Source organism: Sebastes fasciatus, chromosome 23, assembly GCF_043250625.1.
Source record: "Sebastes fasciatus isolate fSebFas1 chromosome 23, fSebFas1.pri, whole genome shotgun sequence".
NCBI classification, from domain to species: Eukaryota; Metazoa; Chordata; class Actinopteri; order Perciformes; family Sebastidae; genus Sebastes; species Sebastes fasciatus.
The window spans coordinates 10,129,016-10,152,452 of NC_133817.1; the positions used below are offsets into that span (position 1 = coordinate 10,129,016).

A 23,437-nucleotide genomic window follows, 5' to 3' on the forward strand; every position below is an offset into this window, starting at 1 on the left:
CGGTGGAAACCAGTATGTTGTCGTGGGCACCTGCTTATTCCCGGTAAGAGATGCAGCTTCACACAACCTGGTTTACCTGCAGTAATGCCCAGTGTGTTGTTTTCTGAATACATACTTGTTCCCACAGGAGGAGGATATGGAGATTGAGGGAGTTGAATTCAATGTTCTTAAAGCTTTCCATCATGAATTGCGTGTCGATGCTCTCGCCTGGAGCCCTGAGTCCCGGCTGGACAGGATACCCACTATCAGGTACCAATACTTTGTTTCCAGCACCTTTTTGGTGTGGTGATATTATGTCCCCAACAAGATGCATGGTGCAGGACAGTATGGTGGTAGTGTCTGTCTGTTTTGAGTAGATTTAGACAAACCAGCAACCCTACGTTCGATGGTCATGCCCCTCTACCAGCTAAGCCGTCCATATATTATGTGAAGTGGTGCTGACATATTTGCTGAGTCATTAATCAGTTTAAGTAGTGACCTTATTAACACAACTGGCTGTTTTTAATATAAGATGGTGGGACATCTGCAGCTCTTGTTATGTAGGAGGTCATCAGAGCGGTGTAATAGGATTAGGAGGTGTCAAAGTGTCACACCTCACTCCCACATCAGAAACCTGACATCCATGTCTTTAAACACAACAGTATAATTATTCCCCAACACTCGTCCATTGACCAGAACAAGAGGCAGTTGTAGAGAAAGCACAGCAGTCACACTGTGTGAAAGTAGTCATCGCCGCCTCTCACTGTCACGCTGCAGCTGCCAGGATGTGAGCCAAGTTGTTTCAGGTGGCCTTGGACAGGAGGGAAGTAGCCTAACTGTAGATTGTTAGAAAGCAAGAGTTTCCTCCTAATTGGAGCGGTGGATGGGAAGGTTCCACGATCCCCCCGGAGGTGTTTAGGCTTTCTGTAATTGAAAAGGAAAGGCAGCGATAATTCCTGGCCTTCTGTGGTTTACTCCACAGGGCCCTCGAGCCAGCGCCGTGACGTGCGCACATGTTATTGCGCTGATGACTGCCCACTCAGGTTCCATCCCCCCTTTCGATCTGCACGTAGCCGTGCCTTCCAGGAAAAGTACAACGTTCTCACGGGCTTGCCTCAAGCAGGGGCCCAGAGAGAGAGAGAGAGAGAGGGATGAGGGGAGGAGAGGGGGCTCGAGCTGCAGCGTTGCCACCATCCACCACAGCAGCCAGTAAAAGGAATACGTGAAGTATAATGAATCCAACAAAGACCGGACACACAACACAGAACAACTTCACGACGTCACGATAGCAGAAATTTAGTAGTCGATACCGATACCAGTGAAATTCCACGAAAGAACAAAAGTAAAACAATAAATCCCATGTACTTCAACTAGGGCTGTCAATCGATTATAATATTTAATCGTATTTAATCACACATTTTTTATCTGTTCAAAATGTACCTTAAAGGGAGATTTGTCAAGTATTTAATACTCTTATCAACATGGGAGTGGGCAAATATGCTGCTTTATGCAAATGTATGTATATGCTGACTTGACTATGACTTGCCCCAAACTGCATGTGATTATCATAAAGTAATTTACTGTCTGTAAAGGGGAGACTCGTGGGTACCCATAGAACCCATTTTCATTCACATATCTCGAGGTCAGAGGTCAAGGGTACCCTTTAAAAATAGTCATGCCAATTGGAGCGTTAGTATGCAACCAGTATCTTCACTCTAGCTTTAAAACTGAGCCCACTATCACCTCCGAAAGATCAAGTGCGTTAACGCGTTTAAGAAATAAGTGGCGTTAAAACGAAATTGCGCTGATGCATTGTTATTGCGTTGACTTTGACAGCCCTAACTTCAACATCCACTACTTTATTACCGTTTGTGTACTGGTTTTTACTGGTACTGTGAAAACATCTCCTCCTAACAACTGGATTTATCAAGTTTCTCTCCAAATCTACATTTTACAAGATTACATTTCAACACATCATGATAGCATCATAATTTACCCATTTTTACTGAATAGAGCCTGAACGCATCGTGACGTAAATCCAAAGTATCGGTTCTCGTGACATCCCTAATAACAAAAAACTTTCACCATACATGTCTTTATAGTCAGAAAGAAGAACATATGGAGAAAAAAAACATGTAATTTTAGCATTTACATTGCAATCTACAGGTGTGCAGTGTCACGTATCGTTCCATGCAATCTAATAAGACAAATTAGGCCCACCATTGTGCACCATATAAACCAATTTACTGCTTGTTAGAGAATAAAAGACTTGCTGTGGCATGGCTGATCGCAAAGACAAACCCTACCCCCTCCGACAAGTAACAGCCTTATTACATTTTGGTCACAATCCTTCCCAGAGCAGAGTTGTTCAGCATACAATGGAAAAATGAAGCTAACGAGTCGGGAAGAAGAGCTGTTGTGGAAAGAAAATGTTACATCTGCTATTTGGAAGTAGTTTGGTTTAAAAAAAAAAAAAAAAGATGATGTGGAACAACAGCGGGGATTTTTCTTTCCGTCAGAATGGAGGTAAATGGAGGGGTCACTATTGTGTTGACAAGGATAAGATCCCTCACTGGCTTCCCACCCGTTCACACGGCCAATTGGGTTTGGTGGAGCGCCCAACCAAGCTGAAGATGCAGCTACTGCGAAGGGTTTTGGGTTTTTGAACTTTGGACAGAGCCAGGCTAGCTGTTTCCCCTGTCTTTATGCTAAGCTAAGCTAACTGGCTGCTGGCTGTAACCATAGACTGTATATAAGAAATGGACATAGTCATCGTGACACCCATATTGGTTTGTGGGCTGCGGTTTTGAAGCCTCGAGTTTGGTGTTTTGGCCGTCGCCATCTTGTTTTTTTGCAACCAGAAGTGAAACCAGAGGCTGGAACACTGAATAAGACATTTTCCGGCGCCCAGCTGCCGACGGTCTGGACGGCGTTATCAGCTGTAATCGCCGTATGAGAGCAGTGGGGCACACTTGCATGCACCAAAAGGGCTCGCTATGTTGACATAGTGCATTGTGCATGCTGATAACGGCCGTCGTGTAAGCGTACCACCCGCCCTCCAGTTCCCCCTCAGGTTAACACCGTTAGCTCTGTCAGCACTTTCACTGATAGCCATTGAGAGGCAATATAAATACCCCCAATCCCATATTTAGCACCTTTTAATGCTCTGAATATAGAATTTCACACCCTAAACATATTCCCTCTCCCCAAAAAGTTCTCCTGTCCGACACAAAATGAGTTTTCACTTTGTGTTTTCCGGTCTCTTGGTTGAGGTGTATTTCGTGGTGACATCCCCTAGGAAAGGATAAACTCTTGTCTCTCATTTCTGTCTTGTGTTAAAACAATTATCACAGTGCTCAACAACAACAAAGCTTAATAGTGACTTTATAATGTATAACACAAGATAGTTGGAGATCAATAAAGAAAATGGCTTTGACATTAAAGTAAAAAAAATTAGCCAGAATTTGTTCCATGCTTTACTCCAAAGTACAGCACTAATTTGTGGGGTTAGAAGGCCTATCCTAATTTAATCTAATCTACTGTAGCAGTAATACCCCGAAGCACGTTAAGGGTGTTTGTAGTGACATCATGCCAAATCCATCTGTGCCTGCGACTGAAAATGTGTGAACCTCTGTCTGTTTATTCTGGTGATATGTGTGTGTTTTTCTTGTCATAAGTGAGTTAGTGTAATTGTGTGAATAATTGCAGGCGCTGGTGTATACTACGACTGATTAGAGGGAAAGTCCTCTGTCTGGCGCTGCACAGGTTTTTGAACAGAGACCTGCGTAAATGGCGTGAGGAATCTTGTCTTTCTCTGTGTTTATCTTAGCTTGCAATTAGAATCTCCCTGGCAGCGTTTCTACTGATCACCGTCCAAGTTTCTACCACACACACGGACGCCTCTGATCCAGAGGTGTCAGTCTCGGCGGCTGCAGGCGTGCATGCAGGAAGAGACGTCGTCTGTCATTGGGTCCACACAGTCTGACTCTGTTTTGATGTTCTCTCCCTTTGTTTGTTTTTATATCCTCCCTTTCTCTTCCTCTTCCGCTCTCTTTTGCAGATTTTGCACCGCTGCAGCTGACAGAAAGCTACGCCTGCTGACTTCTGATCTTCAGGATAGGCATGAAGTCAAGGTAGTGCAACATCTGGAGCACATTTGCGCTTGTCAGTTGGCATCAAACTTTCTCTACTTAGCACTGACGTTTGGTACTTAGTGATACAGGAAATGTAGCCGTACACACAGAAAGCAGAGCCGCAGCCGGTGTAGTTAGCCTGAAAATGCTCATTTAACACTTTATTGATATGTTTTTTGTTTACATATTGTTTTTCTATACGGTTTCCTAGGTGATGGAGGGCCACACCAGCTACATTAACCATTTGGTGTTCGAGCCCACAGAGGGGAAACAAATTGCTTCCGTCAGTGATGACCACACTTGCAGGTCCAAACCGTTTTATTTCCATCTGTATATATATGTGTGTGTGTGTGTGTGTGTGTGTGTGTGTGTGTGTGTGTGTTCCCAGCTTCTGATTTTCAGTTCTGTTCTCTGGTAATGGTGCAGAAAGTCCTGACTGTGTTTCCACAGTGAAACATGATGCTAAGCACAACATGCTCCGGTGTGACCGTGCGTAAGCACAGAGCTGCTTTGTAGCTTTTCTAGCTAATTGGTTAAATATGGAAATCCAATTAGCTGCAGAAAGATTTTCCTCTCTAAGGGGGACCTATAACAAGGTCCCCAAATTTTCCTTTTCAATTAATGCTAGAGGAGGGAAAAAGTGTGTCAGTAGCCAGGGTCACCTCAGGGACGACCCTCTCAAACACCACCCACCCTCTACATCAGCAGGCTGGTTCTGCTGCAACATGCAGAGCTGTGCTACAGTACTGGGCCCCATTGTTAATGTACAGTAAGAGTATAGATTCTTTGTTTTGATACTAAAAGTTGCAGGCAGATGAAGACCATGGCTGCAACTAACAACTATTTATATTACAGTTAATTTGCAGTTTATTTTGCCAACTAATCGTTGTGAGAGAAAATAGTGGAAAATGTGCATCACAGTTTCCCAGAGTCCAGGTAGTCACAACACGCGGTGATGCTTTGCCGGTCACGAGCATGATGATCGTCCTGTCCTGCAACATCAGGCCATCTGAGTCTCCTCCACTCCCGTCCACTCTCCTCTTCCCCTTCCTCCGCTGACCGGCCAGAGAAAACAGCAGTGCGCTCCATCTGCTGAAAGATTTAAATTCTGTCATGTTGAGAAAATATGGGACGCGGGAGGAAGACAGAGGCGGAACAAGGGATAGATCAAGTTAACAGGAGAGGAGCTTCCAGTCAGCCCACACAAACCGAGCCTCGATATGAGAGGAGGAAGCTGAGGAAAGGGAGGGAGAGGCATGTATAGGCTCATGACCTCTCCATCACTCTGTTAGGTTTGGCAGCAGAGCCTCTACTATAAGTTTGCTTAGCTTTGTCATCACTGTCCCCTGCAGTTGTGGGAACTCGGCTGTTGCCAACATGCAACCTGACGCTGCAGCATCGAGGTGGGGAGCCAGACTCGGCTCCCTCTGGGGAGTTTGCATTCGGTTCATGTAGTCTAAACAGCTCGTGGTATCGGTATAGATGGAGCGGGTGAGTCTGTGGGGAAATGTGCCACCTAGAGATCACAGAGGCACACTGCAGGATCCTGAGGGGATTTGGGGTTGAGTGAGTTCGCAGATGAACTCAGGAAAACGCACACCTGCTGCTGCTGCACTATGTATATGGTTTAAAGCATTTGTCCTGTTCTCTGTGATAAGCTGTTGTTTTTTCTTTATCTCTTATGTTGTGTAAGGGAAACAACAGCTTGATATATCATCCATGCACCCAACTTATCTTCCATCGCAACCTTACATACCCCCACGGCCTCATTAGATGTGCTCTGGTACCCTGTCATGTCCAATATATGTTCTTATGAATACTTTATAAACTGGATGTTATTCAGCACTATTAGTTCTAAAAAAAGGTAATACTTTTTTCTAGGATAAAATAAAGTTTATGTTTTTTTAGGGCTGCCCTTTCTTAGTCAATTAGTCGACTAATCGGTCGTTAATCGATTTTTATGCTGAATGACTTATTTCCAGGAAACTTATGAGCACATCTCTGGTAAACACAAGATTTAAAGTGGTGCTTTTGTATGATTCTTTGTGATAAAAACCTTTATATTTATATATAAATAAATACACACATTTAAAAATAAATAAAAAATAAATGCATACATAAATAATAAATGTAAAAATTAATAAATAAATTTAAAAATGTATAAAAATTAATAAATAAATAAATAAAAGGTAAAATTAAATGGAACAGTAAATAAATAATGGAATTAATACAAAGATAAATAAATAAAGAAGCTAATTAAAACAGAGCATTTTATCAATTAATTAATGTCCATTTATTTGTAATATTATTTTTGCTACATTTAATGACATATTTATTTATTTATTCATTTATTGTCTACATTTATTTTTAATATTATTTTTGCTACATTTAATGACATATATTTATTTATTCATTTATCGAGTCATTTATTTATTCATTTATTTTTTATTTTGGCCGGTTCCGTTCTCCATATATCACTACTCATCCCTACCCATAAGCCAAACTTGTTCATTTGTATACATTTATCTTTACTAGGCATTATAAGGGGATCCCTGATCTCGCCAGGTGTATGGGGGAAACGAGCCTATCCGAATGGTTTCAGTAACTCTTTCAGCAGTAACATTTTGGGATTTTTAAAAACCAATAATGTCAGACTGTCAGGATCAAATGTTGAACTGATCCCGTTAAAGTAGATGCTGATGCAATCATTGAGCACCTCGACCAGAGCGACCCTGTGACGCACCGCGATGGAATCATAATATTGTTTGTCTCTTCCAGTTCTCTCCCTCCAGAGAGTCACCTCCGATTATTCACCCTGCTCTCTACAATAAATCACATCACGCAGCGCTAACGGCATTTCCCGCTTCCTCCACTTATGGGAAACGCCGACAAACCGTAACACGCTGTTTTCTCACTTAGATAGCACAATACAGGGACTTCAGATGTCCTTTTCAACCCTGTTGTACATGGAAGCGGAGTGTTATTGCTTGATGTAGTGTTATGCAATTACACAGTGTTTTATCAGAGGCGGTCACGCGTGTTTTCGTGTCTCATGTCTTTCACCTCGTTTGGCGAAGGTTATGTTTTGTTGGGGAGCCGGTGCTCTCCGTTTGAAGGGCAGAGTGGTTGACCACAGTTTGGCCGTTGGTGGTGTAGCGTGCAATTGAGCTCTGCTTGGCTAGTGGTCTGAAAGAATAGGGTTTAGTCGTTGTTTTGTTGGTGTGGTCTGGGGGTTTTTCTTTTTCTTTTTCTTTTTTTCCTGCGTAGCCTCACTCCACGGTGGAGGCTCTGGCTGAGTCTGCACATGGGCAAAGGAGAGACAGGGCTCTGTCCTGCTGCAGGGGAGATGAGGCAGGAAAAGTTGAGTGTTTACTGAGGTCTTCATCTGAGACGGGGCATATCCTCCCCTACACCGCACCACCGAGGACATCAATCTCTCCAACAACACACTTGACATTTAGATGTACTTTTGGAGGTACTTTTTGGGCTTTATTAGATGATGTCTTCTGCATGACCTCATCAGTCAGCGCCTTCCCATGCTTCACGCTTTATATTCCCAGAAACACTTGCACCCCCTACGCCCCCCCATCCCCACCTTTTCTTCTCGTTCAGATGTGGTTAACCATAGATCGCAGGACCCACAGCTCTCCCCCCCATCCAAGTGATTCATTACATCTCAGCTGCTTTTGCTATCACGGCTCTCATTTAGCTTTACAATCGGCTATTATTTGAATGGAGAACGGTTTTGAGTCTCGCTTGGCGTTTGCGTCATTTGCACACAAAGTAGGATGCTGTTCAACTTCTCCCCGCTGCTCTTCCTCCACTGACGTGCATCCTGCTGCCCTCGCTGTACTCTCTGCAGAAAATGAATGGCAGCGGGCCGCCCACAGCGAAACATTTGCTGTAATGCGAGTGGAGCGTAACGCCGACTCAGGCGAGGGTGATGTTCTCTCCCCCCCCCCCCCTCCTCATCCTCCCTCCTCCTGCTGCCCCTGCTATCATAGCTCAGTGTAATGTGAGGCTGGCGTTTTCCCTGAAAGAGGAGTCCAGCATAAGTCGGTCTGTCCTCACAGCTCAGGGCCCAGATCTGAGAATAAGAACCCTTTTTCCCTGGAAAAGCATGCGGCACATCACTTGTGCACAACAAGCAGAAGCTAGATCAATTAGGAGCAAACATGAAGTTGGATGAAAACATGTCGTCTATCATTGCCCACAGTGTGTGCCATGAAAGCCTCACAATCCTGTGTCTTGTATTGAAATGCCTTTTGGCACTAGGTAAGGAGGAAACTTGTGAAAGCTGTATGTGTGTTACATTTAGGCCATCTGGACAATGAACCATGTCGTTTTGTTTTGCATCCAAAGAAAGAAAACCTTGGGACGGTGAACTCTCCTCAGGTGTTATGTAAGCCTCTCAGGGTGGCTCAGATGCCGGTGCTTTTTTTGGAAGTTGCTCTAAAACCCTCATCTTTGTTGTTAATTAAGAGGTAGTGGATTTTTGTTTTGGATTTTAGGCCAAGAGCGGTTCACACATCAAGTCGAATCAGTCCATAACATTACTAATGAGAACTGATTAAAAGTCTTGTGTTTGTTACCCCCCCTTCACAATAACCTGAGAACTATATGGGTTTTTCTCACAACACTTTCAGTTTATAAGAAAATAGTTACACTCATAAAAAACGTTTGCAAATATGATGTTAGTAATAATACACTAAAAGCATACTAGGTCATATAATCGCTCTGTCTCATCAATTATATTTAATTTCTCTCTGCAGGGTGTGGGACCTGGATGGAAATGAAAGCTCCACTCTCAGACTTCGCTCTCCTGGCATCAGTGTGTGTTGGCACCCAGAGGAAGCATTTAAGGTAGGAGGGGTTTGTTTCACATGCATGCTGGTAGGGCTGCAGCTAACTTCTACTATAAATACTCAATTATTTTAATTTTGTTTGGTCTATAAAATGTCAGAAAATGGTTAAAAATGTCGATCAGTGTTTCCCAAAGACCAAGATGACGTCCTCAAATGAGTTGTTTTGTCCACAACTCAAAGATATTCAGTTTACTGTCATAGAGGAGTAAAGAAACCAGAAAATATTCACATTTAAGAAGCTGCAATCAGGGAATTTATAGACTTTTTTTTTTCTTAAAAAATTACTCAAACCGATTAATCGATTATCAAAATAGTTGACGATCAATTTGATAGTTGACAACTAATCGATTAATAGTTGCAGCTGTACATGCTGATATTCTGAGGTCAAACTCTTGAGTTTAGGGCTGCAACTAACGCTTATTTTCATTATCGATTACTTAAATATGTCGGAATCTGCTCTTTTGATTTACAGAATATGATTTTACAGGGCAAACATTTCCAGAAGAATTAAATGTTCAGACTAAGGCTGTGATATCTGTAGGACTAAATAATCAAAGGATTATTTAACTATAGCCAGTTTTGTCTTTAAGCTTTTCTGGCGTAATCTATAGTGATAATAATGGTCCAAAATTATGTAAAATTGCAGTTTTAAGTCAAAAGTAAGATACATGTAAATAAGATAAAATAATAAATAAATGGAACTTTATTTATCCCAATGAAATTATTGTGCAGCAGCTGCAGTACAAAGTAGGAAAGAGTGCAAATATACAATATTAATAAACAGATATCCAAAATCCACCGAATCCAAAATAAACACAATGCCAAAAATATGAACAAGGTAAGGTTGCTTCTTGGTGAGTTGTGTATAGATATGCATGAGAAGTGGCAATATCAGATCTCAGCTAATGAGTGTAAATGGTTCATTGTCCATGATATTGCACGTTATGTCCCGTAAAACAGAAAGTTGTAATGATTGTAATCCAGACAGAGATGTAATAGATGCTGAAGATGTTCCATCGTAGCAACATGAACCATAAACATTTGGTTTAAACGACCCGTTTGTCCTCTGCAGTTAATGGTGGCAGAGAAGAAGGGAACAATTCGCTTCTACGACCTGGTGACCCAGCAGGCCATCCTGTCTCTGGACTGTGGTCAGTCACCTCTCATGTCAGCCGACTGGTGCATCACTAACACGATCAAAGTCGGCGCCGTGGCGGGAAACGACTGGCTCATCTGGGACATAACTCGCTCCAGGTAACTGGGGGAGCGTGGGTAATAATATACTTTTAATGCTGCATGATGTATTGATTCAGGACGATGGCACACAGGATGGGATGTGCTTTGTTAAACCTTGTTTATATTCTTTGCAGTTACCCACAGGAGAAAAGACCAGCCCACATAGATAAAGCACGACTATTCAGGTAAGAAAATGAATTCTTCCTAATTTGAATGCTTCAACGCTGGCGACACGTGGCCAGAGGCATTATGTTTTCGAGTTGTCCGATCCATTCTTGTGAACGCGGTATCACAGGAACGCCTTTTTATGCACCCAAAACTTGCTGATTCAGGAGCTTAAGTTTAGCGTGCATGTAGATAAAACATCTGTGTTGATTGTCAGGTGTTTTAAATGTACAAAAATGGCAGTAAATTCCCAAAATGTTTTAATTTTTGATTCAGTTTTATTGTGAGATGACATGTAAGGAGACGTTGCTCTCCTCCTCAGGTGGTCTCGAGCCAATGAAAACCTCTTCGCCACCACTGGATGTCCAGGAAAGATCTGCAGTCAGCTACTCATCCACCATCTTGGCCACCCACAGGTGAGTGGGATGCTTCTCACAGTCCACATCGTTGTGTTTTTCAATGTTCTCCACAGTCTCACATCACACACACCGGTGTCGTTACAGCCGGTGATGATCGGATCGGCCGCAGTGGGATCGGGTCTCAGCTGGCACCGGACGCTCCCGCTCTGCGTGGTTGGCGGCGACAGGAAACTCTGCTTCTGGATGACTGAAATGTAGACATCTGTGCTGCTCTTTCCACGGTGGATAACTAAGTGTTTTCTATTCTAGTAAATGTCCAATAAAATAAATATTTTTCTGAGTAACTGCTGAGTTTGTATGGAATTTGAAAACTGGCTGCACGCTCGAGCTTTGTTCTTTTTTATTTCTGACTACCAATTCAGGTCAGCTACAGATAAACTGCGTGCTGGTCGGGTCTATGCGAAGAGCTCGTTTTTCTTTTCTCTTAAGAGTAGGTTACATCAGCTGTCTGTTATGTCCTGCCAAGAAAGCTGTACTTCAAAGGAATGCATCGAGGCGTCAGCGCCAGCGCCAGCTCTCCACTTCACCAGTCAACACGATCATCCTACTACAGGTGTTCTCTCTCTCTCTCTCACTCTGTCATTGTCTCACTATCAATGACTTGAATCATATCAATAATGCATCTTTGTAGGGGCTGTTCCACCTGCTGTGGTGCTCAGAAACTCCACAGAAAGGTCAGAATGAGGAAAAACTAGCAGGTCTGGCCGTGCTCCAGCTGTTGGAGAAGCTAAGAGTAATCATAGGAAGAGCTTTTAGGCCATTTCAGGTGAAGTGAGCGGTCGTTGAGGATGCAGGGAGAGGAAGAGATGCGCATCGCCTTACCTTTGGCGAGTAATTATAAATGCTCCACAGACCAAACATGGAAGATCATTTGGCAGGTAAAACAAGGGACTCATTGTGCTGTCACAGGAATGCCATGTGTGAGAAACCACCGTCTCCACTTTCAAAGCTGCAGAGGACACTCATTTCATTAACTTGATCATGAATCATTCGAGGTGACACTTGTTTCCACTTAATCTTGAAAGGGTGCAGATAAATGTGCGTTCATACTCTCACAGAGCTGTATTAACGTATATGTCAGCTGAAAAGGTTGTATTGTGCCGCAAAAGCCTCTGCACGACAGAAGTCGAGGCCGCGGAGACCTCCACTCTTTCAAACCCAGTTCGTCAACCTCGTATATATCTTGGACTGGACGCGTTAACCGCCATCCGCAAAGCATAACATGCTACTGCTCTCCTGCTCCACGCTTTCGTTTGAACAAATGTGGTCTCCACTCTTCCTGCTTTAGGTGCTGCAAGCAGCTGCATATAACACGGGAGATGTCAACGTCAGACGCAAGAACGCTGCCATTTTCATCTGTGCACACTCTGAGCGGTTTCCAAAGAGTATAAAAGCTCCCTTAGAGGGCACTGGAACCGCTAACTTTTCCTCTGAAACATGAGTCATGGATCTGTCTCACAAATCCCAGTGACTCAAGGACACCATCTGATGGCTGATGAGCAGAATAGCATCAAGATTTCATTCTTTCTTGCAACATATGATCCATCTTGGAGATCTTACAAAGTCGCCTCTTTCCTGGAAGCACGTCCTCAGATGTCACTGGCCTCCGTGTTACCTTTTTAGATGTAACCTGAATGAATCTATTGTGCCTCACAAACAGTTCCGATCTCTCGTGGTGTGTGTGTGTGTGGACGAATAACAAACTGGATGAAAGAGAGATCAGACCGCCTTAAAATCCTCACCAACTTTCTCCTTAATCTCCCCCCCTCAGATGATTCTTCAGCGGCCCTGCCAGCTTTAAGCCCGGGCTCAACAAAAAGAGAGCAAATAAAAATAATGAGGAGCATGATATGAAGGGAAACAAAGAGAAGAGATTAGAGCTCTTTGAGGCTGGTGTTTGATTTAATCTCACGGCGGGGTTGTTGTGCGATGCTTTTTCCCAGAATGGAGCGATTATGTCGATCTTGATGAGTAGAAGAAAGTTGGCCGAAAAGTGCTCCATCACTACTTTTGAGTAGTTTGTTGGTCATCTAAACTGATGCTGCCACAAAGTGTTCGACAGTTGCATCACTTTCTAATATGGCAAAAGTTGTAACTAATGGTCAAAGTGTTTATTCTCCTCCAGCATGACTGGAAAATTGCAGCAGAGCAACTCAGCCAAAGTCCATTTACAAATTGTTAATTTTTTACATCTACAGACTTGATTAGTTATTAATAAGAAACCTTTATTTTTGTTTTATTAACATTTATAGATGACTTACCAGCTTTTGCTGTTGGCTTACTAGAAAGAGAAACTTATAAATGACCTAGTAACATTTATAACTGCAGACTTGATGGTTGATTAGAAGGTGAGGAATCTGATGAGCGTTCATTAATTGTGGGTCATTGAAGGAGTTGTCACACAAAGTAGAGAATCTGTCATGCTTGAGGAAAATAATTTTTTTTAAAAACAGCCAACCAGATGTTTTCATGACCTGGCAACCTGAAATTAGCTCTTTTTAAAGGAGTAAATCAACATTTTCTGTTAAATACACTTTGCAGAGAGAAAAGATGAAAAGACCAATGTCTTATTTGTGCTTTAAGTCAGGCTGTACTCGTACAGCGTTCATAGCTTTACTTACGAAAAGTAATGCACTGTAATTTGTAAATATCCCACAAAATCTTATACATACATACGTTACATAAAGAGAGACCAGAAACACCAGACCGCTGTTCATACCTGATGTGAACCCAGAAGTCAACGTTGATTTATTTATCACATAACTTTCATACTCAAGGCGATGACACACCAAGCTGCCGGTTGGCCGTCGGACAGTTTGGGGCCGTCAGTGAGCCTCTGTTGGCCTAGTTTTTTGTGGCGTATCCCTCATCGTCTGCTCTAGTCTGCTCGTGTTGGAGGTTATTCGCCTGATTCAGCATGTTGAATCGGTGGCGGAGCCCATCAGTGAGAGAAATCACTCTGATTGGCTGTTCAGCTTAAACGAATCAATGCACGAGAAGAGAAACCGACGTTAGGAAAGGAAGCCAACGAGTAAAGTCAAGAGGAAAAACACAGAAGGCTCTTCTCAGGTTTTCACAGCGACATGAACATCTGGAATGAAGCTAAGCGGTGAGTGAGAGTGGTGTGAAAATGGTCGGCAAACGCTGCTTTGTTTCATGTACGTATCATAACAACGGCTTGTATATCCGCAATCATCGGTCTTCCAGTTTCCCTTTTTGAATGATGAATACAGACTACCGCCACCTGCTGGTGTGGAGAGTTACTTCATCTCACGCAGGCGCAGAACGTACGTGCTAACTAGCTGTTGGCTGTAGTCTTTGTCGTGTGTTTGAGAGCAACTTTTTGGCCAAAACTAAGGCGACGTGTGGCGACTCAACAGTCGGCCTTCGTCGCCGCTAATTCTTTGATGTCGGGTTGGTGTGTCTGGGCCTTTAAGTTACGCCACTTGCGGCGTTATTTTAACTCAAACCACAATCTTTTCCTAAACCTAACTAAGTAGTTTTGTTGCCTAAATCTAACCAAGTTGTTTCTTGTGAAGACGTAAGTTTATTTTGAAAAGATTGTATGCGTGTAAGGAGCGGAAGTTGACACATGTTGCTGGACATCGCACAAAAAATGAGGAAGATATACAAACTTGTATGAGGATACGGTGTGATGATTGAGAGGGATTATTTCTGTATGAGTTTTTGACTCATTGTGCATTTAAATCACCTGATTCCCTCACATCCCATGGAGTATCTTTGTTTCTCAGTCCTCAGGCCTGAGGACAAAGTGAACCCCATGACCCTGCTTCCAGCCCGGAGGAGGCACCCACGCCAGCGTAGCGATGGGATGGCCCTGACATCAATAAAAGAAACACTTATGGTTGTGGAGTCAGGATGATACAGCGTTTGGGATTTGCGGCGAGCACTCGAGGCACAAGAATCTAGCTGGATCCCTTACAGGTCACCCCGTTGCCTCGGCAACCTGCTTTTGTTTAGCGCTCAGCAGATTCTGATCCTGGCGGTGGTATCGTGGGGGATTTGTGGATTTTAGAGAGCTGGATGTAGAAGGAGATACAAGAAATTATAAAGTGTTTGCTTGGAGAGAGAGTGTGTGACTGTGTGTGTCTCTGCACACTTGTCAAGCAGTAGATCACTCTTTCCCTACACTTGCTTCTTCCCCCCTCCTTTTCTCTCTCTCTCTCTCTCTCTCTCTCTCTCTCTCTCTCTCTTCACACACAATTTTTTCTACTCCACAAACACAGGGTTTCCTAGGGAGGCCGGAGCAGGGCTTGATTTACTGTACAGTGGAATTATGTGAAGGGAACGCTTCCCAACACAAGGTGGCCGATGGGAGGGTTTGCCAGCCACCGTGTTGATGGTGCTGATGCTTTTCCTGCACATGGAGATGATTTGTCTTTCTTTTTGCGAGGGAGAAAAGCTTTGACGTGCGCAGCTCTGATATGCATTGTCGCCTGTGTGGAGATCAAAACGCTTGGACGTCCATCAAAACACCCCGAAGGCCAAATCCTGCAGTTGCACAGAGAAAGAGAAATAAAGAGAGAAGAGCGTCTGTCAGCAGTGCAGCCCTGCGGACCGTGCTGTGGTTGACTGTGAGGTCCCGGTGACCTGGCCCTACTGATGTGCTGGGCCTCAGCGCTGGCTCTGGCCTTGACCAGCACAGGCAACATGATACTTAAATCATTCATAATTAGCTCCTTCCCCTTTGCTTAATAACACATGAAGATAAATGGCTTCCAAGAATTTTCCAAATGGAAATAGTTGGTTTGGAATTAAAAGCTAGAAAATGACCTACAAACTCTGTATTGTAGTGGTTCACTCTCTCTCTCTTCTTCCTCCTGCTGGCAAACACTGAATCAGCACCTCTCCTGTCTTCAGTGGTGGAATGTAACTAAGTACATTTACTCTCAGTATTGTACTTAAAGGAACAGTGTGTAAGATTTAGGGGAATCTAGTAGCAGAATATAATATTAATTGTATGTTTTCATTAGTGTAAAATCGCCTGAAACTAAGAATCGTGTTTTCGTTTGCTTAGAATGAGCCCTTTATATCTACATAAGGAGCAGATCCTTTTTACGGGTCGTGTCTAGAAGGTAACCCACAAGTTGCAAAAACGTGCGAGACTTGCTGTGTGACGACCTATCATGACCTTAACCATTCAAGGACAAAGTCACTGTGACGTCAACTATTGGTTTGTAGACTACACTTTTGAAGCCTCGACAAATTACATATATATTGCCAAGAAGAGAAAGTCAGTTGTTTGTTCCATTGCAACATCAGCGCCCAGCAGCAAAGCTACGCTTCCGCCATTTTTGACTGAAAGTGACTACCGGATGCCAGTAAAACATCAGCCCAAAAGGTGAGGTACAATAGTAAAACAAAATAATGTCTATTCTTTTGTTATATTATACCAAAATGTCCCGTGTTGAACTATGAAATATTATAAATATAACAAGGGTATTCAGTCCAAAATTCAGTCCACACTGTGAAAGGGTTAAAGTTGTAAGACGAAAACACGGACAACTCCCAGACCGGACAACGCCGTGGTAGCGACCTGTCAACCACAAGGTAGCCACGCCCTAAAGCATCCCCTGCTTTATGGTCTATTTGACTCTAAATGGGACCATAATTTACTAAATGAACATCATGCTGTATTGAAGAAGACTTGAAACTAGCGATTGAGACCATAAACTCATGTTTACTGTTTAAAGGGAGGAGTGAACTGAGGGGACAGTTGGTTGCAATCTGCAACCACAACACTAGATGGGACCAAATCCTACACACTACCTTTAAGTACAAATTTGAGGCACTTGTAGTGGAGTATTTTCACAGTGTGTTTTAGTACTTTCACTGAAGTAAAGCATCTGAATACTTCTTTTCTGTTTTTCTGAAATGTAAAAGTTTTGAAGAGACTTTTTGATGAAAATAAACATTTATTTCTTTTTACATTATACATTATACACACAAACAAATGGCCCTGTGGAAGCTCACAAACTACATTATGAATTTATTCATGTGCTGTTCATAATCGTAGATCTCATATTAACACAGGCCAAATGTTCCTCCTTTCTTCTCTCTGCAGAAAATCTTTCCCCCGGTCTTAAGATGAGCTGAACTTCTCCAGGGCGCTGTGGAGGGTCTTCAGGTCTTCTCTCATCTGGCTCAGAGAGTTCTGGATCTTGCTGGTCTGATCTAGAACCTCTACGCTGCAGGTAAAGGGGTCGTAGCGAACCGCGAAGGGACGCTTGATGTTTGCAGAGTATCTCCTGTGGAAGTGAATGAATGGCATATTAGTTAGTCGCATAAATCTCCAAACAAATGAGATAAGTGTGAAAACAAAATCTTATAAGAGGCCATTAGTAAACAATATAAATTAGTAAAGAGTATAAATTGAATTAAAACTAGGACCATCCTTTTACCTCTAAACATGTACTGAATGTACACTCTACACTACTGACTTTTTCATTGTAGTATATAAAAGTATTCAGTGCTTCCATGCTCAAGTAATAATATTATATATATATTATATATAGTATAATATTATTACATTCTGTGGTCATTCTTTAATTTAGATTCAGTAGAGATTTTCGTTCCAAGACTTATTCCAAAGTTTTATGTGCAACATCAAATTTAAAACACATTTTACTGTATTTTAAAGGTAGAAATGTAGTTTAGGTAACAGCTTTACTGTAATGTCAATGTTCAAATCCAGCTAAATAAACATGTTTTTTCATCCAACAGCAGTACAGTCCTGAGTGAATACCTCATTTTAGTCTTTGCATCCTCAAAGCTCTCAGCCACAAAGTAAACCGGCTGGTAGGTTTGGTCCTGGTACGGCTGCACCGCCGTCTCCTCGGGGTTAAACGGCTTGTACTCCGGCTCGTTAGACAGAGCGTACTGGAAGTGGACAGGTCAAAGGTCAGAGACTGTCGGTGCAATAAGCTAAAATGAATGAACATAAGAGGAGACACTCACAACAAGCTCTCCGTATGACGACAGGAGTCCGGCGCCGTACGCTTTCACCGTCCCGTTCTGCTTGCAGAGGCCGAACTCCACAGTGAACCAGTATAACTGTAAAGAGAGAGCACAATAAGGGAGATGAGGATATTATCTGGAAGACCGCAGGATTAAACATAATCTGCAGTTGTTTATTTCAGCCACTAGATGGCAGTGAAGATCCATTAAATGTGAAGAGAGCTTCTGTTTGCCTCAGATATTAAAGCTTCATTCAACATTTGACATGACATTGAATCAAAAACAGGTTTATTGCCAAGTAGGTTTTCACATACAAAGAATAACGAAAAACAAGTATTGCAAAAGTCTAGAATCATAAATATAAAATTGAAATTGAAGATAAAATAACCTACCGTCGATAGCTTCTCAATGTCTTCATCTGAAGCTCCAAGCGAGGCGAGTCCAATCTCCTGAAATAGTGTGCATGAATATTAGTATTAATATAATAGATTACACTCTGAGGCTGTCAAATCAAAGAACACACCGTGCAGCAGTTACCTGTGAAAACTGGGCGAACTCTTTATCTGCCAGCATGGGGATATGGCCGAGTAGTTCATGACAGCAGTCTCTGTTTGGAGCAGATAGAACAGAGTCAATGTAAGGAAAAGCAGCTGAATACATAATAAATGAATTAGGACCCAGAAAATGCTGACTCACGGCTCGGGCGAGTGCATGGGTGCTGAGGAGTGACGGATGTATTGTGTGCACTGAAACACCCTGAAGGCCAAACTGTTGAGGAAGTCTCTGGCTGACAGCAGGCCGGCAACTGGACGCAGCTGGAAACCAGTTCTCTCTGAAACGAATAGAAACACGGTCAAACACAAAATATGGAGCAGCACATTGAACATGACCTCAATATCATATTATTTTTTGGCCTTATTGGTCTATATTTACTCCTCTTTTTTGCCTTCAATCTCTTTTTTAAATGATATATCTTTCTCAGTTTGTACAGTAACATGACTCATACAAAAGCTCCTTGGGATTTTGGTCATACATAACCTAATAACCAGTGGTGGAAGAAGTACTAAGATCCTTTACTTAAGTAAAAGTGCAAATACCATAATCTAAAAATACTAAAAAGACCAAAATCTCATTATTTCAGGAGCTTTTTTAGAGCAGAAACATTAATTTATTCTACTTTTTCTTCCTCTCTCGTGGCATTTTTTCAGCATCGCAGGAATATTTAAACTCTTAATTTCATTTTTCAATCTCTGTCTCCATTTAGAAAGGCAGAGGCTTCTTTTAATTCATTTTTAGGATATCAGACACCTCAAATTTATTATCTCTGTCTTCTTTTATAATAAAAGAAACCTCCTTTGACTAACTATTTCATATGTCTCTCTACTTTTTCTCTCTCTGTTACCTTTTAGAGTCATTTTTATATATCTTTTGAAGACCAATAATTGTAAATGTTTGAATGTTTGTCACCTTTCAGGAAGGCGGAGACCTCTCTGAGCTGAGGGATGCGGTCCTCTCCGTAGCCGCACTCCTTCTCCAGCTGCTGCAGCCCGTCCATGAACTGCCGGCAGGCCAGACTGGGATAAATACCCCGCAGCTGCTGGTAAACCTCCCTCCTGTTAACACAACACATTATTATACTTTAACCATCCTCCACCATCCTTACATCTGCATTTATAACGTGCAGGACAGCTCTTTCTCACCATGTGGACACTTCCTCTGCTGTGTACTCCACGGTGGGCAGCGGTTCCCCCCTGAGACAAAGACAGTTAATTTATGAGGGAATATTTGAATGATACTCGATGCTTAATGAAGGTGGATAAATCTCTGACTCACTGTTTGTATCTGAAGGCGAGCTCTGAGATGAAAGCTCGTCTTTTTCTGTATTCTGGATCGCTGAATCCCTGCAGAAAAAAAGATGTTAAATGGCCATAAATAGGCTGAATTTAAATGTGATTTAAAACTGACATTTTGCAGTGAACACTCACTGGATGGTCCTGGTCCATGTCCGGATCATATTTGGTTATTAACATGTTGCATCTGTCGAGGTCTTTTATCTGTCGGGGAAACCAGGGAACTGTGAAGGAAAAATAATTAATTAGTGCTTTTGTAATCGACCTTATCCCACTTCTGAGACCCGCGGGATCGCAGCTTCAGTTTTAGAGTGATTTAAATTTTGGAGAGGAAAAACTGGCATGTTCAAAGGGGTCCCTTGACCTCTGACCTCAAGATATGTGAATTAAAATGGGAGCACTTCTGTTGTGTAAACTGCTCAGAAACCCCCTTATTGTCAGTCTACCTAGGAAAGCCATCCACCCTGTGAATGCTCTAGGTCTCTAGTTTGTGGTTGTAAAATTTCATGAGGCTGTGATTATCCTAGAGGTCACCACAGGTCATTTTATACAGTCATCTCTAGTTCAAATGTCAAAAAATGGTCTCACTACAATGAAATGGCTACGACTAATGACTAACATCCTCACACATTATTATCATAAGACAACATAAAAAACCCAAAAGGAGCATTAACTGATTTAATAAGGCCTCTAACATTTTATATGATGTCCCAACACCTTACAAGATATTCTAATAGTTAAATAATACATAATAACATCCGGTACCTTTCTCTTCTGGTATGGAGCGAACATCGTCGACGACTCTCTTCAGTGAGTTGATGAAGACGTCCAGGTCGGAGCTGTGAACTTCACACTTCATGAAGAACTCCAGGTCCGTCGTGCTGTTTTTTGACTTCCTCCCCGGTCGGCTTTCGATGTGGAGAAGTTTAGCATCAAACGTCTGTGACAGAAGCAAAAAATTTCAAAAATTAGCAAATGAAACACAGAAAGAGCAAAATTATTCTTTCCAATCAAAGCTTTGATGAGAAGCTTTTTAATCCCCAAATGGCCTTGTAGTTTAGTCATTTTGCTGAATAAATGTACGTATTTTGCATTAATTTCTTTTCTCAATTATCAGTTGTGAATGTGGGTAAAGCTCACATTTATATAATCAAAATTATGGATTTAGAGCTGATTTATTTTTTATTTAATGTTACTATTACAAATATGAATCCTATATAATAGGCCCAATGTGCAGTGGTGAAAAGTAACTAAGTAGATTTACTCTAGTACTGTACTTTAGCACACTTTTCTTTTTCTTTTCTTTTTTTTCAGCATTTATTGCTACTTTCTACTTCCACTCCTCTACATTTCAGAGAAGATAATGTACTTTTTTATCCCACTAAATTTTCATTTACAGCTTTATCTCATATCATAAACATGCAAACAAAATGTGATTATTTTTGTAAAATATGTGTTATAAACTACTTTAAATTGGCACCACATTGATCTAGAGCTGCAATGCTTTGTCAATCTGCAGAAAATTAATGAGCAATTATAATATTTTCATAATTGATTACGTTCATGTCAATTGTCAGCAAAAAAAAGCAGAAAATTAATCAGTAATTGCAGTATTTTATAATTGTTTAGGTTCAAGTCAATTTTCAGAGAAAAAAAGCCAGATAGCTTCTCAAATGTGAGAATTTTAAATTAAATTTTCTTTGTATAAATAAAATAAAAATAAATAAAATAATAAAGTTATCAACAGAAAAAATTAAATAAATTAAAATTATGTATTTATTATTATATTATTATTATTATTATTATTATTATTATTATTATTATTATTATTATTTATCATTCATTTTAAGCAACCCCCCCCCCAAAAAAACAAAACAGAAAATGAATCAGTAATTGCAGTATTTTATAATTGTTTAGGTTCAAGTCAATTTTTAGAAAAAAAAGCCAGATAGCTTCTCGAATGTGAGAATTTTACATTAAACTTTCTTTGTATAAATAAAATTAAAATAAATAAAATAATAAAGTTATCAACAGAAAAAATAAAATAAATTAAAATTATGTATTTATTATATTATTATTATTATTATTATTATTATTATTATTATTTATCATTCATTGTAAGCAAAAAAAACAACAACCAAAAAACAGAAATTAATCAGTAATTGCAGTATTTTTTAATTGTTTAGGTTCAAGTCAATTTTCAGCAAAAAAAAGCCAGATAGCTTCTCAAATGTGAGAATTTTACCATAAGTTGTCTTTGTATAAATAAAATAATAATAAATAAAATAATAAAGTAATCAACAGAAAAATTAAAATTATGTATTTATTATCATTATTATTATCATTAATTTTTTTATTTGTTTTATAATATATTTAATTTCTTTTATATTTTTATAATGTGAAATATATTTACATTACATTAAAAAAAAAAAAATTATTAAACAAAGTTAAACATCAACCAACTACAATAGAAAAATAAAACATGCCAGCATCAGTAATAATAATGTATAATGTAGCCTACAATAACACGCTAAGTTACTTTTGAAACTTCAAGTACATCTTTCTACTAGTAATACTTAATAAAAAATATGTGAATATTAGAAGTTTTACCTCGAATATTTTCCCTGTCTTGAAGAACCCTGCGTTTTTCTCGCTGCAGAGGCTGAAGAGGACGTTGAGGGTGACTCTTCCGTCCTTCTCCTCGAACACTAACCCGTCTGGGTACTTGGACGGTTCCGGAGAGCCCAGAGCCACCGAGCTGCTGTTGCGGTCCCTCCGAGCATCCTCGATCAGACTCTGCTTCCTCCCGTTGAACGGAGCCGGCTGAGCTCCAACACTTTCTGTCTTCATCTGGAACCTCTGCTGCTGCTGCTGCTGCTGGACGCTTCTGCAGAACAGGTACAGTATGTGTGTTATTGTGTCATCATCACCTCTCTGGGCAGGTTTATATAGTCAGCATCATCTGAGGGCTTCATGCGTAAAGGCTTTTTTTGGGCCTGTGTTTGCGTCATTTGGTCTCTATATGGGACACAAATAGTTCCCATCATGCAGCCTACTCAGCCAATAATAATAAATAAATAAAAATCGCAATATTATGATGCATTCAAACAAAACAGGTCTGGAGGTTAAAGTGCTTAGTGGTGTTTATTAGGGACTTTTTATTCTTAATTGCAAAATAAATGTCTCAAAATCTTTTAACACTATGACTAAGAGCAAAAAAAATATATTTTTTTGTTTTCATCAATATTTTTTTTATTGAATTTGAACATACAGTAGCACAAACATATACACAAAACTCAGCCAAAAATAATAAATAAATAAAAATCGCAATATTATGATGCATTCAAGCAAAACAGCTCATTACAGGTTACATAAATGTGACATAATTCTTATTTATAAAAGTCAATAAAATACAGTTTATTTGGATTTCTGGAGGTTAAAGTGCTTAGTGGTGCCAATTAGGGATTTTTTATTCTTAATTGCACAATATATATCTCAAATTCTTTTAAAACTATGATTAAGAGCAAAAAAAACAACAATGTTTTTTTTTTGTTTTCATCAATATTTGTATTGAATTTTAACATACAGTAGCACAAACATATACACAATACTTGACCATGGCTTGTTGCAAGATATAGAATAAAAAACGATTTCAATAACCACAACTTGAAATAAATAAATAAAGATAAATAAATACATGATTAAATATTATTATATATAAATAAATATTATGATATATAATATTTAATTTAATTAATTAATATAATAATTTAAATAAATATATATATTTAAAAAAGTATGTATATATAAAA

General features: G+C 40.5%; 2 protein-coding genes across 2 annotated transcripts in view; one reads left to right on the forward strand and one right to left on the reverse strand.

Annotated features, from left to right (window-relative positions):
- The window catches only part of nup37 (nucleoporin 37), a 13,539-nt gene extending 2,458 nt beyond the window's left edge, over nucleotides 1-11,081 (forward strand). The window contains exons 2-10 of the mRNA XM_074625770.1: nucleotides 1-43; nucleotides 128-249; nucleotides 4,040-4,112; nucleotides 4,324-4,418; nucleotides 8,885-8,975; nucleotides 10,050-10,231; nucleotides 10,348-10,398; nucleotides 10,701-10,794; nucleotides 10,882-11,081. The exon at nucleotides 1-43 is cut by the window's left edge and continues 158 nt beyond it. Coding sequence (XP_074481871.1) covers nucleotides 1-43; nucleotides 128-249; nucleotides 4,040-4,112; nucleotides 4,324-4,418; nucleotides 8,885-8,975; nucleotides 10,050-10,231; nucleotides 10,348-10,398; nucleotides 10,701-10,794; nucleotides 10,882-10,995 — 865 coding nt within the window. The 3' untranslated portion in view covers nucleotides 10,996-11,081. The remainder of the gene's footprint in view (nucleotides 44-127; nucleotides 250-4,039; nucleotides 4,113-4,323; nucleotides 4,419-8,884; nucleotides 8,976-10,049; nucleotides 10,232-10,347; nucleotides 10,399-10,700; nucleotides 10,795-10,881) is intronic.
- Nucleotides 11,082-16,782: 5,701 nt separating this feature from the next.
- Nucleotides 16,783-22,542, reverse strand: th2 (tyrosine hydroxylase 2). Its single transcript, XM_074625095.1, has 12 exons — nucleotides 22,236-22,542; nucleotides 20,391-20,565; nucleotides 19,761-19,849; nucleotides 19,609-19,676; nucleotides 19,476-19,526; nucleotides 19,243-19,388; nucleotides 18,472-18,607; nucleotides 18,313-18,382; nucleotides 18,168-18,224; nucleotides 17,776-17,871; nucleotides 17,564-17,697; nucleotides 16,783-17,066 (listed from the first exon to the last, which is right to left on the reverse strand). Exons 1-12 carry the CDS (start codon nucleotides 22,473-22,475, stop codon nucleotides 16,901-16,903), a joined length of 1,428 nt encoding a protein of 475 aa, XP_074481196.1. The 5' UTR covers nucleotides 22,476-22,542; the 3' UTR covers nucleotides 16,783-16,900.
- Between the last annotated feature and the right edge of the window lie 895 nt (nucleotides 22,543-23,437).

Excerpts from the sequence above, each read along its gene's own strand:
- th2 (XM_074625095.1), bottom strand. The coding sequence starts at position 22,475 with ATGAAGACAGAAAGTGTTGGAGCTCAGCCGGCTCCGTTCAACGGGAGG. Across the intron at positions 19,677-19,760 it reads ACATGGACCAGGACCATCCA|GGATTCAGCGATCCAGAATA; the intron begins GTGAGTGTTCAC and ends TTTTTTCTGCAG. Across the intron at positions 19,527-19,608 it reads CTCGCCTTCAGATACAAACA|GGGGGAACCGCTGCCCACCG; the intron begins GTGAGTCAGAGA and ends TCTTTGTCTCAG.